The sequence below is a fragment of the Peromyscus maniculatus genome, chromosome 15 (assembly GCF_049852395.1).
Source record: "Peromyscus maniculatus bairdii isolate BWxNUB_F1_BW_parent chromosome 15, HU_Pman_BW_mat_3.1, whole genome shotgun sequence".
Classification (NCBI taxonomy): Eukaryota; Metazoa; Chordata; class Mammalia; order Rodentia; family Cricetidae; genus Peromyscus; species Peromyscus maniculatus.
The window spans coordinates 50,710,281-50,733,874 of NC_134866.1; the positions used below are offsets into that span (position 1 = coordinate 50,710,281).

The window sequence follows — 23,594 nt, forward strand, 5'->3', positions numbered from 1 at the left end:
CACACACTTGGTGGAGTCTCTGACTCGCAAAACAGGAAGAAAGCCACTGCCTCACACGGTGAGGAACAAGATGTAAGGAGACTAGCTGGCAGTTTCCCAGTGTTCAAAGATAGGTTTCTTGAGTAGGGAAATGGGACTTAGACCAAGTCCCTTTGAGCACCCTTCCTCTGTGTACTAAGACTTCCATAAAACAGCAAGGGGGCTGAATATATTTAGGAGACACAAGCTGCTGAATTCAGGTTGAAGAGCATTGAACAGATAGTACATTTGGATTTGATTGTACTTCAAAATCAGTTAAATAAAGCTTCAGCATTTTTGATTAGAAATTGTCTGAGCCTCGCTGGTCTGCTGCATAGCTGATTGAATATGAAGGGTCTTATGACTGAGAACAGTCACTAAATCTCTTTCATTCTTGCAGGATGAATTTCACTCGAGGTTGCGTTTTAATAGGAGAGGACTGGTTGCCATGGCAAATGCTGGTCCACATGATAATGGCAGCCAGTTTTTCTTTACCCTGGGTCGAGCAGATGAACTTAACAATAAGCACACCATCTTTGGAAAGGTTAGTGTCTGTATGTTAATTATATGGTTTGGTTTTGGTGTATGTTCTTTAAGCTTCTATGATACATACAATTAACTTATATAATAAGTACCTTCAAAAATGCTACATTTATTTACTTATTGTTTTCAAACATGATGGAGTATGTTCCTGTTATGATGAACTGTCCAGGGCTACCTGAACTCTGGGTGCTTCGGGTCAGTCATTTGTCATGGCCTACATGTGTTACTTGTCACAGTGGTGGCATTAGCTGCTTACGGCCACTGAGCCAATGTTGTTTATACTTTTAAAAAGACTTAGCCAAAACGATTTCATAGTTTAAAGTTACCAGTGATGAATTCCCTTAAGTTTAAAGTGGAAGTTGTATTAGTATTTATAATTTTATTGGAAATATTACTTTGAATGGTATCTATTTAATCCTCCTGACATTTAACAACAAACGACAGAATGATCTTCCCATAGAATTTTCAACAGTTTTCTTTAAAGAGGGATCCTGAAGGCATCTCTCTCTCATCCTCTTCCCTTCTCATCTGAATATCCCTGTGTTTAATTCTTAGACATAGTAGACATTATTAGCTTTTTAGCCCCCTCTGCTGGTTCAGTAAGAATTGCTTCCTTACATCCTAGGCAAAAGTGGACTTTGACTCTAAGAGGAGGGAAACAATTCAGTACAGTTAGACAACTGAACCTTGGAATTCGAGTCATACTCAGATCATAAAATGTAACATTGTTGCTCATTTTTAAGGACATGAGTCAGGAAATACGTACTGTCATGTTCTTTTGATGTGTTCCTAACGCAGGCTTTTCTGGAAATCGCAGATTTTTCCTACCTCTAGCTTTTTTTATTAACAAGGTGAGACTTGAGTTTCTCTCTTGCACTGTGTTTTACAATTGCTGTTACATGGCTCAGCACAAGAGCCATGTAAGTGGAGAAGCTCTTAGTCAGCTTGGTAACTTCTTTGAGCCTCTGTCAAGGAAGATAGTATTACTTCTCATTTTTAGGGTATTTGTGTAGATTAAATTAGGCAATAACCTGCAAAATATTTATCATACTGTTAATGCTTAAGCTGCTTTAAGTCCAAGTTTGTTTGTGATATTTGAGTGAACTGTCATTTAGTAAGAAGGTTGACATTGTATATTTATTTTTAATAACTGACATTAGTAGACACTGGAAACATGTAAGGGCTTATTAAGAGACTGAGCCCATCTGTGTTTTTTAGCCTTAAAGTGAGCATGCTTTCCTTTCATTGTTAATTGTACATAGTCTCAGTGAAAATCAAATATTCTCTTTTAATTATTTAAAACCTTTTTTCAGAAGTCCAGTATTTATTTAAAATCTTTTCAGAATTCCTGTGTTTATTGAAAAGATGGATAGAGATGTGTGCGATCATGCTTTATGTTTTTGTTTGGTAGGTTACAGGGGATACAGTATACAACATGCTGCGCCTGACAGAGGTAGATATCGATGATGATGAAAGACCCCGCAATCCACATCGAATCAAAAGTTGTGAGGTAGGAGCATGCTGTCAGGTGCCATTTCAGAGACACTGAAACCATTCGACGAAAGTGTTATACTACACACCGTATTTAAGAACAGTTTCTGATACAGTTTTAATTAAAGGCTTTGGATTCGATCTGAAACTTTAGCTGATAATATAAAGAATGAAAAGCTCAACCCATAATGAAAAGTTAAAAGAATCAGGTTTCTTTGCTCAAAGAAGTGGATTTTAGTTGAATTAAGTTATTCTTTATTGAGGAAGTGAGGTAATCCTTAAGAGCATTTGATATGGAGTCCAAATGTCTGAGTTGGTTCCTTATGTTTTTCCTTCTGTAAAATAGGTATCAGATAGTGTCTTTTACTTGAAAAGAACATACTGTTTTGGGAAGGTCATTGAGGCCATGTGACTGGAAGTGCACTGTGGACCCTGTGGACCACTGCTCTAATAAAGTATATGGAGGGAAGATTTAGATACGAATGTCGGTACAGTCGATATTGTTTTTAATTTTTTTGTAAAATTAAACTGGAATAATATCTTTAAAATGCTTCTTTTCATAGGTTTTGTTTAATCCTTTTGATGACATCATTCCAAGAGAAATTAAAAGGCCCAAAAAAGAGAAACCAGAGGAGGAAAACAAGAAATTGAAACCCAAAGGCACAAAGTAATCATAGTAGATTTTCCTTCACTTTAATAGTGACACTAATTTATTTAATTTGTTTTTGTAATCATTGTTTACTAAAAAGGGGAATGTCATTTTGAACCAGAGCGTTAACAGAATTGTGTGTGTGTTACAAGTGAACATTTCTCACATTTAATGACATTATTTAACTTAAGCTAGAAATGTATCATTGCAGGTAGCTATATAACATGTGTTAATAAATATTTAGTATTTACTCTGTTTACATAGTTGAGTTATTGAGAAACATCTGCTCGTTTGTAAGTTAATGTATCCTTAGTATAAAGAGTTTGGGGAGGCAAGAACAATATAAAGAATATTTTTAATGTGTGTTATAGGATTGCATACTTTATTTAATCTACTTTGGTGCTATTCACAATAATCTTTTTATAATTTCTTTTTTTTTTTCGAGACAGGGTTTCTCTGTAGCTTTGCACCTTTCCTGGATCTCACTTAGTAGGCCAGGCTGGCCTCGAACTCACAGAGATCCGCCTCTGCCTCCCGAGTGCTGGGATTAAAGGTGTGCACCACCACCACCACCACCACCACCACCTGGCTTTATAAATATTTTTAAACAAAACCATTTTATTCATTATTCTGTTTTTCTTAAAGCTATTTTCTTAAAATAGCAATTTATTTTTAATAAAGTTTATGCCAATATTGTTTCCATATTTTTTCTGTTTCATTAAAAATAATACTTTCAATAAAAACATTGGATTTCAACTTACCATTTTGCTGAATTGTAACATCCTACTTATCAGTATTAGATTCAGACAATTCTGTGTATGGGCCTGCCACACCCAGCTCTTAAGCAAAGTGTATTAATCTCTGAGCTTTGGTCATCTCATGGCAAATACAGTGAAGGTGATGTTCAGCACAACACCTGGTTGTTAGGAAGTTAACTGAGAGGGCGAATATACAAGCACCCTGCAGTATAGGTGATCAGTACATACTGGGTTCCCACAAAGTAAATACATTAAAAAAAAAAAGTGTGCTAATATACTGTCAAAGACGAGCCGGGTACTTTAACGAACAGTAGGTGTCTTATGGCAAAGTCACTTTTTATAGCGCTGTATGTTTGATTTTCTTTGATCTCACCATTGATTTCTTACTCCAGTTCATTGCTGCTGAAAGGTCATTGTCACTGTGTTAGGATACATTGTTTCAGTATTGCCATTTGGCCTGATGACAAGTCTGAGGTCTCTGTGTGTTGTCTGTTACCTCGTTTTCATTCAGAACAATGACTGAAAACGTTCCTTTCATTCAGAGCAAGAGATGATGTGTCATCATTGCTTACATGTAGATTAGAAATAAAAAAATACTCCATTGCTGTCAAAGTTTTGTTTTTTTCTGAAACTTGAGAGCACTGTAATAACTTACAGTTCATTTTACCTGAGTTTTTGTTGTTTAGTTTGAAAGACCTGAGATATTTTCTTCCCATCAACTTTTTGTGTTTCTTAGTTTTAAAACATTAAGATATATTTGTTGGGTATTAAATTAGGTTAATTACTCACCTGTAGTGCTCTTGGGGGTTTCTTCCAGCTTTGATAACTATCAAAAGCTTATTTCTGTCATGTGTGACTGGGTGCACTATGGTAATACCCAGCCGGGGTGAATCTGTGGGAAGTAGTTGAGGTTACTTGGTGAACGTAGTTACTCTGAGGCCAAACCCTTTGCCCAGAGCTGTGGATGCTGGGACACTCCTGCTGAAGACTAAGTGATACTGTGCAAATGAAATGTATTTCTTAGAAACCTGTGCTATTGCTTGAAAATGGGACATGTATGAAATTCGTCTAACTCTTCTCCTGAATTTTCTTTTCTTTCTTTTGATAGAAACTTTAGCTTACTCTCTTTCGGAGAAGAAGCTGAGGAGGAGGAGGAGGAAGTGAACCGAGTCAGTCAGGTAGGCTCCTGCTTGCCCTGCCTTTGTGTTTCTGTGTCTCCTGCTCATCCTGGAGCGCGTGGTTGATTGTCACTTGCATAGTACGTGTACATTGTCATTGTATTGCTGTGTAGAGTCGCTTGTACAGATTCTGTGTTGATTTGCTCTCATAGAAACATTGTTCATATTTGTTTACCTTTTGCTTTCATTTCTCTGTCAGTTGAAACAGTTTTAAAGTATTTTGAATGGCTCAACTTTATGATTCAGATTTTAGTTGATATTTGCCTTTTATTTTGCTATTTGACAATGATTATCATAATAGTCAATGACTCAATTATTTAATATTCATTTTAATGTTATTTCCATATGTTTTTTTCGTTATTCTCAACTAATTTCTATCACAGCCTTCTGTGATACATGTTGTTATGAACCTTATTTATATAAATAATTAGATTTATTCATAAGGAAAACAAGGTTCACAATAATGCCTATGGATTATAATTACAGTTGTTCACACACCTAGTAAGACACTACAGCTGGGATTGACCTCTGAGTGAGGCTTTCTTTAATTTTAGTTTCATCACAAATCATCTGGAACATCTTCAGTATTTTGCCTATTTTTGGAGCAGATTGTGATATTTGTACCCAAAGAAAATCACCTTTAGAGGCCTTTGGTTCCAAATGTTGTGCTTTTCATTTCTTTCTTGGAAGTGAGTGAGCACTGAGACCTGAGGATTAGATCTAGCATCTTTATTAATAATTAATTAAGCTTCCTGACCCAGTTCTGCTTCCCTTGCTTGGATGGCCTCCTGTTTCTCACCGGCGCCACCAGTGAGACAGACTGAAAAGCACACGGTTGCTGTACTTGTCTTCTTCATCCTGGTGCTTTCATCAGCAGTGAGCATGGTTCAGGGAGGTCATGCTGAGCACAGAGCCAACACCTTTGCAACAGAATTTTTCCTGGGGGATGCTTCTCTCTCTTTCTCTCTCTCTCTCACCCCAGATAGGGAGCTCAAATAGACCAAAGTATAGATACCACCAAAGTCTGTCTTGGTGAAGCATTGAGTTTACTGGGGTTACTTATGGGTTAAGGGTACTTACAGGAGCAGAAATGACTCAGACAGCTGCATCACCAAAGCCTGTCTCAGCATGGGTGACAGCTCACAAAGCTGGGAACACAGAGCATGCTGCACAGCCAGCAGGCAACTCAGCAGAGTGTCCCTTCCAAGTGGCTCAGTTAATCTAAACCTCTTCCAGGCAGTCTGGCTGTTTTTTGCTTATTCCAGGCAGCTAGTCTGGTTCCAGAGTCATCTTTGCAGCTTGGTTCATCTGAGAGTGATTCTCAGTGGTCTTCATTGTTTTCTCTTGGGAGGCAGGGGTCTAGTGAATCTGGTTGGTTTCAGGGACTTCCTGAAGCTATTTTGAGTTGTTTACCTTCTGTCTTAAGAAACTTCCCTGCAGGATGGTGTGTTTCAATATCAGAGGAAACTGCAATACAATAGTACTCTCTTTATATGCTTGCCTTAAAGCTAAATTAAAATGGGTGTGCAGAAAAGATAATTTGTCCCTGATTTTTGCTTTCTTTTTATAGTATCAATTTTAATAATATGAGATCAGTTACTATTTACCTGTAACCAGTACATTAAATTCTCAGAGATATGCTGAATATTTCTTTTGCCTTTTAAATTTCATTCTGAGCCATTTTAGGAAATGTTTGTATATTAGATTTCAAAAGTAAATTCATTTTTAAATGAAGATATTCCTGTTACAAGCATCAAGAATTAGTGTTGGAGTTATCGTCTGCAGATGCCAGTGATTAGTGTTGTGTTGTTGATGATTCAAATTTGTACCTCATCAGAATGAAAAGTATAGGATGCTACATGCCATGATTCTGGGGGTTTATTTGTGAATGGACAAAACCATAATTATTAGATCTGGTAATTACCAGTTCTCCTTGGTTGATGTTATCTACAGATGTCAAATTCTGCAGGGCATAGTATAGCATATCTGTAGTCCTAGCACATGGAAGGCAGAGGCAGGAGGATTTCAAGTTTGAGGCCAACCTGAGCTATGTAATCCTGTAACAAAACAAGATACCAAGTCTTCCTCTGTAACTCTGCCTTTCTTATGGTATCCCACCCCCTTTTCTTTTTTCTGGCACGTTCTCTACATTTCCTCTGCTGTTCTTCTTGTTTGTGCAAGAGTTTTCTTCACTGCCATCCCCACTGCCTCTCTCCTCCTCCCCGAGCTCAAGCTGAGCCACGAATGCCTTTCTCTGATATTTGTCTATGTCATCAAAGGACAAATCACACTGCAGTATGACCACGTATCCCCTCTACTTACGAAATGTTTATTTTATGTAATTCCTTTAACAGCTATGCTGTATAGCCATTATTTCTATTTTGTAGCTGTCAGTACTCAGGGGACTTCTTCTTGTTTGTTTGTTTTTGTTTTTGTTTTTGTTTTTCTGAGACAGGGTTTCTCTGTGTTGCTTTGGTGCCTTCCCTGGAACTCACTCTGTAGCCCAGGCTGGCCTTGAACTCACAGAGATCCGAGTGCTGGGATTAGAGGCGTGGTCCACCACCGCCCAGCCTCAGGGGACTTCTAATTAGGAGATGGTGGGATGAGAACTGGGGGTACAGGCTTTATAGTTTCTTGGGCCTCTGGGATGATTGTGAGTGGTGCAGAAGTCTTCCAAGGCCACGCCACTGGTGATGCATTGGAGAAGTTTCCCTGGCAGCGTGGCTTCTGGAAGGCTGTGTTCAGTGCGCTTGGTTGCTAAGGTCCAGCAACCCTGGAGAAAGAAGATGGGAGGATGGAGTTGTCTTGTATTTTTGTTGAAATGATGTTTTTGGTAATAAAGTAAGTTTTGCTTATAATTACTTTGAGGTGGACTAAAAAATTAGTTTGAAATTTTTCTGTTAGGTAAAATTAAATGTTCAAAGCTTGTCTTCCTTCTGCTTTGTGTTTCCAAAGGAAAAAAAAAATAATATGCTTAAATTCTACTGTGTACTATGAACTTACATACCAGAATTACTTTGTGCTTGCTCTAAGACTGAAATGGGAAAGGATTCCATCAAGATAACCCTGGTTTCCTTTTTCCTGAACCTGAGAAACTCCCAACCACTGAGAAAGAATAAAGCCTTTCACTCTGCCAGGGAGGTTACAAACCGCCATTCTTTCTCAATGAGAATCACCATCCCAAAGCTGTGCTGCTGTAGCCCCGCACACCGACCTTGTTCTGGAGGGGAGGGCTGCTGGGATAACATCCTGCCACGTACCTGTATGTCCTGGCATGCCCATTTTCCCCCCAGTTGTCTACCTCTCTGCAGAGCTCTCTGGTTTCTCAGCCCTTGGCCTGGGTTCTTTATCTCCCGCACCTCTCGCCCCTGCCACCCTGCATTTTGTGACTTTCCTATTACCTCATATCAGTGCCTCCAAAGCACTCGGGCTTCACTTCTGACTTCCCTCTGCTCTGTCAATCACCTCACGGTGGTTTTTTTTTTTTTTTTTTTTTTGTATTTAGTAATTTATTTTTTATATTATATGCATTGGTGTTTCACCTGCATGTATGAGGTGTCAGATCTCCTGGAACTGGAGTTACAGTCAGTTTTGAGCTGCTATGTGGGTGTTGGGAATTGAACCTGGGTCCTTTGGAAGAACAGCCAGTGTTCTTAACCATTGAGCCATCTCTCCAGCCCCCAGTCTCAAGCTTTCATTGAAGAAGTTTTTGAAATCATTCTTTTCCCTTTTGTTATAATTTGCTATTACCCTTGTGGAGGCCTTCTGTATCTCTGGCCTGGGCTGCTGCCCTCTATCCATGGGGCTGCCCTCTCCTTCTTCTTTTCCTTCTATTCATGGCTACCAGAGTCACCTTCGAGAAGCTGAAAGTTGTCATAGCCATGGCTTCCTTGACTCTCCACCAACCCACTTCTTCCTAAACTTTATTTCAGATTAATTCACTTGAGATAAACATTTTTCCCCTCAGACCCATGGAGTCAGAAGTTTTCATAAGAGGCTTGATAAAACTATCCCCATTGAATTCTCCTGGAGTCCGCAGCAGAGCACTGTCAGGGTCACCACAGTGGGGACTCTATGTGGGTCTCTGTCTGCAGTCTTCCTGCTTGAAGTGTCCTGTTCTACATCTAGATGCTAGAGAGAGATTTATTTTCAACCCAGAACACCACCTTTTCTAAACGGTCTTTCCAGTGTTTGTGGATCTGTTCTGGGTCTAACCGAATGTCTGCTGTTCACGTTACCCTGCGTTTCTCTGCAAAGGAGCTTTTTTGTTTTATTATAAAGGAAGCCTGTGATTGTACTCTAAGTAGATCATTCCAGTCCTACACTCTATATTCTTTGCTTTAATGGCTGCATAACGTTCTGGGCTGTGAGCTCCTTGAAGGTAAATTCTGTTCATCTCCGAATCAACAGGAGAGTACCAGTTGCTTAGATTCAGTGTCATGGAAATCATACAAATGCATTGAGACCTCACTTCCCACTGGTACTGGGTGATCTTGAATGATAGCTCTCGCTTTCGGGTTTTCTTTGTGTAACATAAAAGTAAGATATGCCTGCTAGGGTTCTGAATAAAGATACTTTGATACATTAAACAATCCTGAAAGATGCCATTGAAGGTTGTGTCTTTAATTAGAGTGATATCTTTTATGTTGTAATTGGTATTTTATTCTTGGTCTTAAAAAGCTGAACGATTTGATCTGTATGGTCACAGTTATCTTGTCTGAGCAGTATGGAGAGCCTGCTGAGAAGCCTTACCGTGGGCTGGACAGAAGTGGCCAGTGTCCTTTCTAAGAGCAAGCTTGGGGTACATGTGTCTCCTCCACCTAGTGACTAGCAGTTTGTTCTGGCCCATTTATCTGTTTCCATCTACTGTGCAATAGACAAGTGGATAGTTATGTCTAAAAAGACAAAACAACAAAATTAGTTTGAAATTCACTGACTTAGAGGACAGAAATCCCCTAAGATCTGGATAAAAGCCGAATTTAACTTTATTTGTGTTTATTTAGTTAATGTACAGTTGTTCAGACCATGAGCTTGTTTCCAATGCGTTTTCCTTTTGCGGTGAATGATGCCATAAGCAAAAGGAATAGACTGAATATTCGACATGCTTTTAAAATTTAGTCTCATCTAAGTGTTGAAATAGCTAGAACCAAAGCCAAGCGAATCCTTTAGTGCAGAACGATGGGAAGTTTCAGTGCTTGCATGAAATTAAATATTTCTAAAAGGCTTAAAAATAATTGTTCCATTATTCACTTGCTTATCAGGTTTCCCTTTTCAGCAACTCCACAGTGGTAAGCGTTATTCCAGAGCTAGATTGTGAGTTAATAATTGTTCCGGTCTCAGCTGAGGCATTACTGTATGTGAGAGAAGAAACCTGAGTCCCCTCTGGTTTGTGGATTATCAGTGTGAGATTACACACGCTCTTTCACCTCACTCCTTTATTCATGACAAGGTGTCTCTCCCACGTGGATTAGCTTTTCTTTATTTATTTCAGTATCTATGTACTACCTGATGAAAACCTCTTTGAAATCATAGGATTTTATAGCTCCAAGGGATCTGGTCTAACTTCCTTTCTTTATAGCCGAGGAAACCGAGACCCTAGCTAAGTGACTTGCCAGACTCACCTGTTTCCTTTTGGATAGGATTTCATGATGGAAGGATGCTGTAATAACCATATCTCAGGCTCAGAAAAGCACTCTGTTGACTTTCCCATGGTGTTCCTGTGAGCCCGTTGAGAAATCTAATCTTCGAGATAACACTGTCAGATGGATTCGTAGAGTAGCTAATTGAGTACTTTTGCCCAGAGGGTGCTGTCTTGTCAATCTGTGACTGATATTTTTTTGTTTTCTTTTTTTTTTAACTCTTAAGTTGAAATGTAAGGATAATTGTAAATTCTGTATATTAGTTCACTAAGTCCAAAATTTGTAGGGCAAGACAGAATACTTGGTATATCTTAAACTGCAGCCTGGACACTCAGGGGTGGTTTTTATGTTGCTTTTCATTCTGGGAATTCTTACCCACAGTTGCTCTTAAGGTCTCCAGGTGCTCAGAGGCCCACTCACCTTATGGAAGATAATCCCAAAGACTGCTGATCTAAGTTCATCCCATCTACAGAAAATACAACATCTAGACCAGTGTTGCCTGTAGCGCTGGGCATCATGGCCTGGAGAGGTCACCGTATGAATACCATCACACAGTCAGAGGCCGAGCCCAGACATCCTGGCTGGTGGACCAGTGTTGTCCCCTCCGTCAGCTTGCCTTCCGCCTCTCCGGCCTGCTGCTTCCTTCCTGCACTCTGTTTTGCTGCTGTGCTGTGTATCTGCTATTTTGCTGCCTCTTTCTTTTTTGGTATGAAGTTCCAGGTCCACCCCACTTGGTGTTCATTTTTAGATATGCTTGCAATCAGCTTTGACTGTCTTGTGAAGCTCCTTATGTGGAGTTCACTGAGTATATTTAGTCTTATTTTCAGCATCTCAACCCTTTAGCCAAATAAAGACCTTAAAATAGGTCATTCAGGAAGAATTAGCATTAAAGCGAGAGTCAGACTGCAGTCCCAGCCTCTGAGACTCTTCTAACTTTTTCCATTCTTCCCTAGTTCCTTTCTCGGCTTCGGCAGTTGCTGTAGTGGGACTGGGTGTGTGTTTAAAATCTGCTTTTGAGCCTCCATCTCCATGCTAACTCAGTTTGAAAAGTTAATGAATATTTTAAAGTGAGTTTCCATTTGAGAACTCAACAAGAACTTCTTTTCTTTTTCTTTCTTTTTGTTTTTGTTTTTTTCTTTTCTTTTTTTGGTTCTTTTCAGACACAGGGTCTTGCTAGGTAGCCCTGGCTAGCCTCAAATATGCAATCTTCCTATTTTATTCTCCTGAAGGTTGGGATTACAGCATGCAACACTGTACTTGGGAAGAACTTGCCTTTTTTTAAAAATAATTCTTTTAAATTGGCAAATAAAATTTTATATATATACATAGAGAGAGTGTACAATATAGTGTTTTTAAATATGTAGAATGTCTGAGTTATATATATATTTATATATATATTACATTTATATAATGTTTTAAGACAGTAGAATGTCTGAGTTATACCCATCTCAGATACCACATACATGCTGTGGTAAGAACATTTAAAAATCTTTCTCTGGGGCTGGAGAGACAGCTCAGTGGTTAAGAGCACTGTTCCGAAGACCCAGGTTTGGTTCCCAGCGCCCACATGACAATTCAAAATTGTCTGTAACTCTAGTTTCAGGTGACCCATTCTGACCTTGAGGTCACCAGGCATGAATGTGCTGTATATACATATAAACGGGTAAAACATTCATATACATGAAATAAATAATTAAAAATAAATAAAAAAAATTTTGTGACTTTTCAGGAGTATAAGAATTCACTTTTATTAATTAACATTACAAATTTTGTACATGCATTTAATTTTCTTCTGTGAAATAGATAAAGCTGTTATTGGATTTTGTGGCTAAGTATTCTGAGATCTTATAAAGTTTATTGCCTCCACAATGGTAAGTTTTGAGCTAGAAATTATAAGATTGTGGGGTGTTAGATTTGAAATTCACTGGACCAGATCACCATCTTGTGCTGGTGTTGCTGCTTTGAGATGGGGCCTCAAGGTGTTGCCTCAGTGGGCCTTTGCCTCCAGGGCTGCTGCAGCCACTCTCCTGCTCAGCCTGAGTAGCTGGCACTGAGCCCAGGCAGGTTTCGCTTTGGGCAGCAGCTGTGGTATTGTCCCATGCATGTCTCCTGTGCCCTCGGTTCTGTTTGTGAACAACTTTTCCAGTCTTCCTGGGCAGACAAGGGCGTGGGTGAGTAGTCGGCTGACGTTTCGCCCCTTCGTCCCTCCTGAGCGTCAGAAGGGGCTGTGCAGTTGCCAGTGTGGACTGATGACATAATTGAAAACCACAGATGACAGTGTAGTCAAATTCACTTTTCTTGTTTTGTGATTAAAAACCAGACTATTGAACTTTCTTCAGAACTGGACTTGAGTTGCCAATGTTGATTTCCACTGAATTACGGGAAGTAAGATGTATCCCAAATAAAAATGCTCTCCACCTCATGCTGATACATCTGCTGACCAGTAAAGATGCAAGATCAGAGTACTTCTAACACTGTTTCTAGTGGTCTAGTAAGGCAAAATAAAATAGATGATACAGAAAATCAAAACAGCAAAAGATGCCATGGTATTTGGAAAAACCCAGACTTCTAAACTCATTAATGTTATAGTTATGGTTACTGATGATTTCAAAACCTTTGGTGATAGTATGCTATGTCCTTCTTGAAAATGTGCTTTTGTGCTCAGGATGTAGCTTCAGAGAGCACTTGGCTAAGTACAGTGAGGGCCTGGGTTTGATCCCCAGAACTGACATTCCAAGGACCAGAAGGGTGTTCTGTGGGCATCCTCAGTCTTGGAACAGCACTTGTAGTCCGGGCACTAACCCACCCCTCCCTGCACACATACAGACAAGAAGAAGGGTTCTTCACCCCACATGCTGCTGCTGTCTCCTCGCTCTTCTTTGCACTCACTCTCCATTGCGCCGTTGCTGTTAAAGATGGTGCTAAAGCTCTCTTCAGTGTTTGAAGCTTCACAAAAGACCGAGTCATAAGCTGTGCATCTCTGGGAGATTTGCAGAAATCTGACTCTTTGAAAAAGGAACTGTTCTGGGAGTTGGAAACTCTGCACTGTGTGTAGACACTTTTAGCAATAAAGCACAGGCTGAGAATGCAAAATAATAATAAAACCCTTAAACTATATTTAATTTACTTGATTTGATCTTTAAAGCATAGAGAAGCCCATGTTAATACAGAAATGTTTAAATCTTTGATTATTTGTTATGGAAGCTTATTTTTAAAGGTATATACCCATCTTAGAGTAATGCTATTAAATTTAAGGGTCTGTTCACAAGGTAATCAGTGAAAACAGAAGGCCAGTTTAGAAAATTCCCACCATGCAGTAGGAAATATATAGGATAGGGTTTGCAGTACTTGTGTCTATGGGAACCTAAAGGACATAGAAATGGATCCATTTAAATTCTTGGTGTATTAATTTAAATACTGATCCTCTTCCACTGACTAGCTTTGTGACTCCTCATTAATAGCTTAATCTCGAACCGTCTGTAAAACTCGGATGTGTGCTACATTGTGTGTTTCCATTAGACAGGGAGAGTGACGGGTAGAAGTGCAGTGTGGGGCTCTGTGACTGGCACCAAGTACACACTTAATAAATTAATAAACAATGACAATAGTGATACAACTCTACTTCCTCTAGTAACTTTTTATAGTAATGATTTCTCCTCTGTTTCCCTATAAAAGTGTTGTTATGGAGAAGGTAAACTTTGAAACTAAAGCACTTACTTTGCTGTTTGGTCCCTGGTGAGTGTTCTCATGCCTGAGATGCTCTTCTGAGTGTCTGTCTTCCGTTTGTTACACAGCAACCTCAGGTGATTGCTTGGGATGCTGTTTAAAAGTCATCTTGTGCAGCATAGACTGTGTATTGAAGGATAGTAGTGTGCACTTATTTCCATTTATTCTTGGGCTCTACCTTGCAAGTTTTTATGTATGGGTTGTAGGAATTAATCTGCTGTATATAAATCATAAGCACTCAGAACTGTCAAACCACAGTGCTTTTAACAATGTCACTTTTTGTTGGGAAAGATGATCTTAAAAAAGTATTGTTGAGTCACGAGTAGTGCTGTATGCCTGTAATCCCAACACAAGAGACGTTGAGTCAGAAAGATTATGAATTCTAGGTCAATCTGGCCTGCATAGAGAACTCAAGGCTATCTTAGGCTAGAACTAGATGATAGGATTGTTTCTTAAAAAAAGAAATAAAAATTAATAATTTGAACAGCTAAATAAAAATCCCATTTTCAGTCAGTAAAAGTATTCTTATTTCTAAAGCTTTGGTTATAATGAACCTTCCAGACACATGTCCTTTGCTAATCATACTATGTCCTTACTAAATTTCATGTAAATTTGTTAATTTTCTTTTTTGGAAGACTTTAGTTTCCTACTCTCAACTCTGTTGTGTGTTCTTTCCCAGAGCATGAAGGGGAGAAGTAAAAGCAGCCACGACCTGCTCAAGGACGATCCGCACCTCAGTTCTGTCCCCGCTGTGGAAAGGTTAGTGCAGTTACCAGTTAGTGCTGGAACCTGACTTCCTGCACATAGGCTTCGTCTCACTCTCCTGCTGTCTTTGTTAGCAAGCAGAGCTCATAAAATACATTTCTTAAGTCTAGCCAAAACAATAGTACATTTTGATAAGTGATTAATCTTAGGCTAGTCTGAATACTAGAAGCTTGTAATAATTTCATGTTGCATTGCTAACTGTCTCAAGGGCATTTTTGTTTGGGGACAATTAGTACGCACGAGAGTGCAGGGTTACTGGAAGAAATGATCACGTTCAGGGCCAGTTTACTGTGTGTACATTCTTACAACTGTCGGAGTTGACAGAGACCTGCCTTAATTGTCTTTGTTGCTTCTGTTTGAGAGGTGGGATATTAATTAGTGTTAAATGTATTAATTACATATGATATGTGGGCCAGTGTCTCAGACAAGGATAAAATACTGTTGTACTGAGGTTAGCTCCTCTTCAAAAATCCTGTTTCAAAATAATGTGTTTTTGGTATCCTTTAATTCGTAGGATTTGGTCTCTTTATAGCCAGACCTTTTAAGCTTTAGAAAAATCATTTTCTGTAAATGGAACAGCATGACAGTGGATGTTTATATTTGAAAAAAAAAAAAAAATCCAGAGAATTCTCTTATCTGCTAATGGAGCATGTCTCTTCCTCTGTTTATAAAAGGTGACTCCTTTGGAGCATGTTCCCATCTGTTGTACAGTCCGTCCTGAGAGTGCTATGGTGGAAAAACAAAGCAGAACGTTAATTCTAGCAAACTAGCTATAAATTCCAGTCTACACTTTATATAAATGAATACTTCAATTAGTTTCACTTTGAAGCTAAAATGTATTTGTTTTACTTATTTTTGTAGTGAAAAAGATGATGCAACAGGAGATTTAGAAGATGTGAGTATTCATTTTAGTACAAATATAGCTTGAACAATTTACAGATAGGTCAAAGTTTTACAAACAAATTACCTTTTATTTAAAAACATATATAAATATATGCAATTTTTAAAATGAAAATAATTTCTTTTGCTATTAGAATGTTTGCTTCCAAATAGATTTGCATATTTCCCCACAGAATTGCAGTCTTATATGTGAATTTCTGTCCTGCCTTTTCTCTCTGTCACGTAACATTTTATGAATACTAAATGTTATAATTTTATTATGTTAAAAGTTTAAATGTGATGAGTGAGCATCCTTTATGCTATTTGGGAAGTGCATAGAGGAGTTCTTTATAATAGTATATTCCTTTTTATACATTTATATGAGAAGTTTCTCTTTTAAGATTGTACCTTTATTACTAGCTAACAATGATAAAAAGCAGAAAGAACGACCAGTGAGTTGGCTCAGTAGGTAAAGGTGCTTGCTGTGGAGTCTGGAGACAGGAGCTCAAGCTGTGGCAAGTGTGCATCTACACACACACACACACACACACACACACACAAATACAGAAAAAATTAAAATAAACAAAAGGAAATTTTTCTTGTATTATGTGAATGATACACTTTTTCAGATTATATAAATACCATGTTAGGATGAAACTTATTAAAACATACATTGCATAATTCAAAAGAAAATATGTAATTTAGCATGTAAAGAGATTTATGTATTCCCACAGTCTGAAAGGGGGTTCTCTGATTAGCTGTAGCAGAGAGAATGACTTTGTGAGGAAAACGTTCCTGGGAGAGAAGAAACTTGGATCTTATAGGAGACCGGATGCTAACTCAGTCATAGAAGAAGAGGTGGGAAAGGTGGAGGGTACAGCACCTCTAAAACTAAGCAGAGGTTACACCTTGTTCAGGAAATGCTAGCTGAGCTTTCAAGTTTGAAGAAACTTGCTGTGTGGAGAGATGAGAAGGCCGAATAGAAAAGGAGCCACCAGTGCCAGTGTCCTAAATAGGAGAGTTTGGTATCCTCCAGGAGCTGACAGCAGCAGGCCGCTATGGCCAGTGTAGTGACGAGGAGGGTGGGGCGGGGAGTGAGGGGCTGGCATGCTTGCACAGTGTCATAACCATGCTAAGGAGTTTGGGTTTCATCTGGAAGGTCACGAATAGCAGTTGGAGGGTCTTGGTTCAAATGAAGGGTGCTGCAGTCAACTTTGCATTTGAGAAATCATCGTTGGCAGTCTTACAGAGGACCCATGAGCGGAAGCAGCCAGGGTAAAGGGGGCCGTGGGGAAGCTCCTGAAGAAGGAATGCTTGAGGAGGGAGATGAGGAAGGACTCTGAGATAACCACAAGTTTCTGGCTTGGCCTTGTTAGCAAGTTACCAAAGACAGAACAGGCTTCAGGTTGGGTGGTAGATGAAAATTAATTAACAATTTGTATATTTTTGAGATGAGGTATCTTAAAGACATCTGATTACAATATTATGGGCTAGAAAATACGAGTTTGCTCTTAAGTTTATGGGTGGAGTGAGGACACTTTAAGACAGTATTTGGTCTCTAACCTGTTTTAGGTCCCAAAGCCTTTTAATCTGTGGGTCCTTTCCCCCAGAAAGTGTCCTATACTCACAAACAGAATCTTTTTTTTTTTTTTTTTTTTTTTTTTTTTTTTGGTTTTTCAAGACAGGGTTTCTCTGTGTAGCCTTGCGCCTTTCCTGGAACTCACTTTGGAGACCAGGCTGGCCTCGAACTCACAGAGATCCGCCTGGCTCTGCCTCCTGAGTGGTGGCGCACGCCTTTAATCCCAGCCTCACAAACAGAATCTTATGACTTGACAAAAGATTTGTTTTATTTCTGCTGAGGCTCAGACATGACAGGTCTGTGTCAGTGCTTAAGAATAACTTAAGCACCTTGCTGAATACATGCAGTTTTTACCCACAGAGATTTGGGGTTTAGTCAGTCTGCAACAAGACTTGGGACTATATGTAATCAAGCAATAATTTGATTGATTCTATACTAATACCTTCCACATATGAAAATCAATATAAGTATATACATATGTGGGTATTTTTTTTCTTTTTTGGTTTTTCGAGACAGGGTTTCCCGTGTGTAGTTTTGGTACCTATCCTGGATCTCTTTCTGTAGAGCAGGCTGTCCTCAAACTCACAGAGATCTGCCTGGCTCTGTCTCCCGAGTGCTGGGATTAAAGGCGTGCGCCACCGCTGCTTGGCTTGTTTTATTTTTTTGAGACAGGGTCTCACTATATCATCCTGGCTGGCCTGGAACTTGCTCTGTAGGTCAAGCTGGCTTTCAACTCTTAGAAAAGGGACTACCTCTGACTCTGCTTCCCCAGTGCTAAGATTAAGGGCATGTGCCATTACACCTAGGTGGGTTTTATCTTTAATAACGACATGGGGAGTCAGAGAACCGGACTTTGAAAAACACTGCTGTGGGGTTCATAATCCTCAAGTCAGGAATCCTGTCTCACTGTGGCTTGGCAGGCCAAAGAGTCACAGAGATAAAGAACCCCTTTGTGTACTTTCTTCTTTCTCTCCCTACTCTCTCCTCTTTAGTAATGCTGGGAGCTATTCTAAAAGATGACTAAACTAATAGGCAAGTAGACCAGACTTAGCTCTCATGGAGTATTCACCTTAATTGTCTGAGAAACAAACAAACAAAAAAAAAAACATGTAAATAATATGTGCTGTAGAAATAAGGAGGAAAGAAGAATATGAGGTGGGAAGGTCTTGTTTTTTGTTTCTCTCTGTTAATAGTATGGTCAAGAGTGAGGAAAAAGGAGACATTCAGTTATCTAGAGTAAGAGCATTTCAGGCTAAAGAGAATGACTCTAAGGAGATTATATCAGGGAGTAGACAGCCTCGGGTGAGCTGGGGACTCATTGTAAAGCTTTCAGAGGAGCAGTGACTGTGGTGTCTTAGTTAGGAGCCTAAGGGGGTTTGGTTTGGTTTGGTTTGGCTATGGTGTGGGGCACTCTGATGAGTTTTGTCCCAAGGTGCTTAAGTATCAGCATCTGTAGTGCCCCCTTCTCTTTGAATGAATTCCTGGTTCATGTTATGTTGGCCAACTGCCTCCAGAACCACATCTCCTACTGGGATAAGGATAAGACTGTGCAGACCCTGGGCGAGACAGGAAGTGCCATACAGAAGAGCTGCTGTAAAGTGAGCCCACTATCCATCATGGGATCCCATTGTGTGTTTTTAGCCTAGAGCAGAATGCAGGGGTTATCCCAATGGGAGAACAGTCTTCAAGCCCTTACTAGTTCAAATCTAAACAAAGCTGGCCTGGAACCCAGCAAGCATCTAGGATGAGTCTCTGGAAGTGCAAGGGGAAACCGAATGCCTGAAAAATGCTCACTTGTGGTTTTTACAGGATGGAGAAGATGAAAGTGCAGAGCAGGATGAATCCATTGATGGCAATGAAAAGAACCTGATGAGAGAAAGAATTGCAAAAAGGTTAAAAAAAGACACAAGTGCAAATGTGAAGTCAGCTGGAGAGGGAGAAGGAGAAAAAAAGCCAGCCAGCCGCAGGTGAGTCCACCATTATGCTTTGGGCATCCATACTTCTGTCCTTATACTTCTCTTCACCTGGGACTGGGTACTCCACTCACTAATTTTTAAACTCAAAATGGCATAATGTTTGTTCACTGTTAGGTTGTGGAAAAAAAGAGAGACCAGAATTCAAGTAACTTTAATGTACAGTTAATAGTATATTAGCTGTTTTCTCGAAAATTGAGAAAACGAAATTGTGTTTTCTCAATAGTAATGAGAACTTTGAGTGATTTGTATGAAAAAGACATTCTAAAAACTTTAGCTGAGTAAAAATTGTCCAAACTGGTGAATAAAGTGGCCTGAAACCATTCTTAGACAGCTTTTCAAGTCTGGTTGGCTGAAAACCACTTGCCTCTCTGATCATTGGCATTATAAAATAAATTGCAGTAAATGCTGGAAGTACTCTCTGGTATAAAAAGTTTGTTGGATTTTGTGACTTAATGCTTTCCTTTTTTGAAATTCAGCTCAATTAAAACCCCTTCCCTTCCTATGTGATTCTTTATTGCAACTCTAAAATATATACATTTTAAATATCACTGCTTTACAAAGTCATGGGATGTCTTTTTTTCAGTTGATCTATGCAATACAATTGAAGTACATAAAAATAACTTTGTGTGTGTGTGTGTGTGTGTGTGTGTGTGTGTGTGTGTGTGTGTGTGTTTCCCAGCCTCATGTGGGAAGATTTAAGATCAAGGCATTTCCTTTGCAGAGGTCCCTCAATATTTGCTTTGTTTAACCAAAAATAAAAGTGATCCTCAGAAATGTCTACTGATGACATAATTTTTGTGGTCAGAAATAAAATTTAGAGCCTGGGATGGTTGCACACACCTTTAATCCCAGCACTCTGGAGGCAGAGGCGGGCAGATATCTGAGTTCAAGGCTAGCCTGGTCTACAAAGCAAGTTTCAGGACAGTCAGGGCTATACAGAGAAACCCTATTTAGAGAAACAAAAACAAAGAAAAAAGAAAATTGATGGAAGTTCTGACTTAAAAAAAAATCCTATTGGTCATGGTTTTAGAAGCTCTGAAATCAAAGATAGGACTGCTAATAAATTTGATTTTTTTTCATATGGTGGAGACCTATGAGGTCTCTTTTTCAAACAATGCTGATTTCATCATAGAGTCTAAATTACTTCCCCAAAGCTTAGTTACCGCATGGCATCATGTTGGAGGGCCATTGACATTTGGTAAGGAGAGAAGAGACTGAAAGATGAGTTGGGAGGCTTCTGTCAGTGTCTGCGCCTGAGAGCTGGTGACTGCCTGAAATAGTTACTCTAAAGTAGTGGTTCTCAACCTGTGGGGCACAACCCCTTGGGGTCAAAAGACCCTTTCAGAGGGTTTGCTTATGACCACTGGAAAACACAGATTATTTACATTACAATTCATAACAGTAGCAAAATTACAGTTACGAAGTATCAACAAAATAATTTTATGATTGGAGTCACCACGACATGAGGAACTGTATTGAAGGGTCACAGCATTAGGAGAGTTGAGAACCACTGCTAAAGGGTGGAAAGAGTGATGTGATGATTGAATCAGAGGTACTGTTGATCTTGTCATTTTGTCTTGTTCTAATGATGTTTTCTTACACAGTCACAACCTAGAAAATATCTAGTTATCTTATCAGTTTCCTGTTTTTATAAATGAGTATAATTTGCATATTTTAAATCATAAAATATTAAGTTTATGAGTATTTTGTACATTTACTGTATTAGGAGAAGAACTTTTACTCAAGTACCTGTCAGCCTACCAAGGAAGTAAATTTAAGAAAATTAATTCTCTAAAAGTGGTCTTAAAATTTTAAGTAGAAGGAGAAAACTGATGCTGGCAAGTTGTCCTCTGACTTGCACATTTGTGTAGGTCATTTTAAATAAATGTACTTACTTTTTAAAGCTTTGGGTAAATATAAGCATTATGAATATTAATTGATTTTATCTTTTAAGTATAGCAATTGGTATGTGTTCCTAGAAAACATGAAGCAAATAACTATTTCTCTGTTCACTCAAATGTTTGCAATTCACATCCTTTAGCCATGCCTCAAAAACTAACCAGAATTCTTGTTACAGGGTCATAGAAACCTTAAACTCCCATTTATTCTCATGTGCACCAAAGGCTGGTTAACAGTTTAAGATGCACATGCCAACCCTGGTTGACAGTTAAGGTGGTACCTTTTTACCTTCTGGAGATGGAAATTTTAGCTGAAAGCTTAACTGTAAGGAATCCATTTTTGCCTGTAGGTGGCACTCAGTGGCTACAAGTCTATCATGTAAAAACCAAATTGAGTATTCTGCCCTGCTTATTTATTTCTAGCCTTTGTGTTGTGCTTCAAAATAAATAGCTAGACACTAAAATCACACGGAACAAGTAGACTAGTCAGATCATTTGTTGTAATGATTGCAATCATTATGAAACCACTGTCTTTTATTGTGTGATTTAATTTTTAATGTGTAAAAATGCAATCATGGTTCCAAGTGGTTAGACACAAATATTAAAGTAAAAAAAGAAGATCTTGTGAATTAGGCTTCAAATTATGCAATATGTTATTATAATGTCATAAGCGATATATTAATAACTCCTGAGGCATGGATGAACACTTAAGTTTCATGTAACTAACTTTAATCCCTCTCATCTTCCTCTGTTGAATTTGCAATATGTGACTATGATGTCTCATGGAATTTTGAATTATTTTCCCCTCTAGGATTTCTAGATTTTTCAAAAAAAAAAAAAGTTTAAGTCTCAGACTTGAGTGTTATCACACACATGTTCTGCTTCTGATTCAAAGTCACACTTAAAAGTGTAAATTTTCCATGGTACATGAGTTTTGTTTTCTTCCTTTTGCAAATTAAAAAAAGGTAGCTTGATAATTAAATTTCTAAACAGTAAAGATAACACACTTTAAAAATGATGGCACAATTTTTAAAGGATAGTAAAATTTAAAAGATCAAAGCATGTGGGCCTTCCAGCCAGTTAACTTAAAGCTTTAGAAGCATCATCTACCGTCTCCTCAGACTTTTACAGGCAATGAATGGAACTGAGCAGTTGGAGGATACAGTTTGTCTTTGCTTTCTCTTGTCTTGTGGTGTGGACTGAAGCAAGGAGTAAAAAGACATAAAGAAAGAGAAACGCATGGCTTCAATTCTGGATAATTGGTCTACACATAAGACTTGCAATTATTTATTTAGTCTGGAGTAATAGTGATCTAAATATATTTCCAGGAGATGTTTTGGCTGAACACTGTGTACTAGGCCCCGGAAACCTGAAAATACAAGAGAAATGGTTTCTGTCTGCAGATGTCCGTTGTCTAATTGGTGATGTGTGGATGCATCTCCCAACGTTCAGGTGCAGCAGATGTCCGTTGTCTAATTGGTGATGTGTGGATGCATCTCCCAACGTTCAGGTGCAGCAGCGCTGAGAGATGGAGGGCTGAAGTGTGGTTATCAGGGCACGAGGGCAATCACACTAATTGATGTGATTACTCTAACAGTGGGTTAGTTATCTGGGCAATGGGCTACTGATAAAAAGGGTTGACACACACAGAGCAGGCCCTCTCCAGCTGCACCTGGCTTAAACTTGACCTTCCCAGACTCGAGAACGAATTATTTTGTTCTTAACAAACACAAATTGTGAAAAATTAAGAATTGTAGAAAGTCAATATGGCAGGTTCTCTACTAGACATGTGTGCCAAGTGTCGTGGACAATGAGAAGGTGGTAGGATATCCCAGAAGAACATCAAAGGCCACCTTAGGAAAAGCAAGAGGGGGGCAGAGGTGCTGGTCCATGCCTGCAGATCGACCTGGGCTGCAGAGCGTGTCAGGCACCACAGGGTTCATATGAGTCACCCGATTCTAGTAAGAAAGCATCTCTTGGAGCCCCTCTTTAAATGCTAGCACTCGTGCATCAAGCTCAGTTCTTTAGAGTGATGCTGCTGGGCTTTCCAAGCAGACTGGATGGTTTGTTTTACTGTCTTTACCTGTTATGGTTAAAATTTTGGAATAGTATCGGTTCTAATATAAACCATATTATACTTTAGTATTTCTGGCAAGTTTCCTTTATCATTCTGTTTGGAGCTGTATTGCAGGAATTTGGGATATTCTCAACAAAACTGTTTCTTGAACTGTTCGAAATAATATACCACTTTAAAAATGCCAAGTCAGTTCACTGAGAACTAGTTAATCCATATGCAAGGGGTCACCTTCAAGCTAACCCCTCACTCCCCATAGACTTGAACTTAAGTGCTCCAGAAATATGACAGCTCTGCTGTTTTTAAAATTAGATTCCGTATGGCAGACAGGAAGCTGTGAAATGCGCGTTGGGGGAAGAGCATCCTGTCAAAACAGGCAAGAGGCATTTGCATGTCTTTAGAATATATTTATTTGTACTAC

At 39.0% G+C, this 23,594-nt stretch overlaps 1 protein-coding gene across 1 annotated transcript in view; it reads left to right on the top strand.

The window, feature by feature from the left end:
- The window catches only part of Cwc27 (CWC27 spliceosome associated cyclophilin), a 178,772-nt gene that overhangs the window by 13,309 nt on the left and 141,869 nt on the right, over window positions 1–23,594 (top strand). The window contains exons 4-10 of the mRNA XM_006982703.4: window positions 419–562; window positions 1,973–2,071; window positions 2,616–2,719; window positions 4,568–4,637; window positions 14,682–14,761; window positions 15,629–15,662; window positions 19,035–19,192. Coding sequence (XP_006982765.1) covers window positions 419–562; window positions 1,973–2,071; window positions 2,616–2,719; window positions 4,568–4,637; window positions 14,682–14,761; window positions 15,629–15,662; window positions 19,035–19,192 — 689 coding nt within the window. The remainder of the gene's footprint in view (window positions 1–418; window positions 563–1,972; window positions 2,072–2,615; window positions 2,720–4,567; window positions 4,638–14,681; window positions 14,762–15,628; window positions 15,663–19,034; window positions 19,193–23,594) is intronic.